The 880-nt window shown below is 48.8% G+C and overlaps 1 protein-coding gene across 1 annotated transcript in view; it reads left to right on the forward strand.

Moving 5' to 3' along the window:
- si:ch211-1a19.3 overlaps positions 1-610 on the forward strand; it is a 13409-nt gene extending 12799 nt beyond the window's left edge. The window contains exon 3 of the mRNA XM_037697803.1: positions 453-610. Within this exon, the coding sequence (XP_037553731.1) occupies positions 453-610 (158 nt within the window). The remainder of the gene's footprint in view (positions 1-452) is intronic.
- Positions 611-880: the final 270 nt, after the last annotated feature.

Below are 880 nucleotides of genomic sequence, written 5' to 3' on the forward strand. Positions count from 1 at the left end.
CAAAAGGCTAACTAAAAGCTAAATATAATAAAAAGCTAACTAAAAGCCAAGTATAATAAAAAGCTAACTAAAAGCTATATGTAGCAAAAGGCTAACTAAAAGCTAGAAGTAGTGAAACGTTAGCCGTTTGCTTGTCAGCCCAATCAGAATTAAACTATTTTTCTTCAAACTTTGATCACAAAGCTACCTGCAACAGGTAAGATATTGACAGTTATAACATCCAAACATGGTTTTTACAATAAGTTTTGAGTTCCTTTTTGAAAAGCTGTCAGTGTTGTGACAAAAAGCCCGGTCCGAGAGTCGAAGCCGATAAGCCTGCAGTCGGTTTCATCAGAGCCGGGTCCATTTGACGTCATCAGATTTATTTTAGGACACCTGAACACCAAACTCAGACCTGATGTCGTGGACTTTCCTCCTCCTGGTTTGGTTTTGAGTGTTTTCTGTGTCCTCAGAGCGAGCCGAGGCCCTGCAGCAGAACCTGACCCAGGCCTCCCATCAGACCGAGACCTGCCAGAGCCTGAAGGCAGCAGCTGACAGTCAGATGCTGGCGGCTCAGAGTCAGACCAAAGGCTGCGAGTCCCAGCAGAAGTACCTGCAGAAACAGCTGTGAGTCCAGTTCAGCCACAGGGCTCCGGTTCTGTGCGGTGTCACTGATTCTGTTTGTGTTCTTACAGTCAGAAGTGTAAAGATGCTGAAGCTGAAGCTCCTCAGCAGAAGCAGCAGGCGGGCTCCTCCTCCCCCCCGGGCAACGCCGCGCCCCTCGCTGGTATTCCTGCGCTGACGCTGCTCATTTGTGGATCTCTGCACCTGATTACCTGTGAGTCCCCGGGATCGCCTCCGACAATCACCCGTGCACGACACTCAGTCACAACGGTCAAAC

Source organism: Nematolebias whitei, chromosome 3, assembly GCF_014905685.2.
Source record: "Nematolebias whitei isolate Nwh7 chromosome 3, NemWhi1, whole genome shotgun sequence".
Lineage (NCBI taxonomy): Eukaryota > Metazoa > Chordata > Actinopteri > Cyprinodontiformes > Rivulidae > Nematolebias > Nematolebias whitei.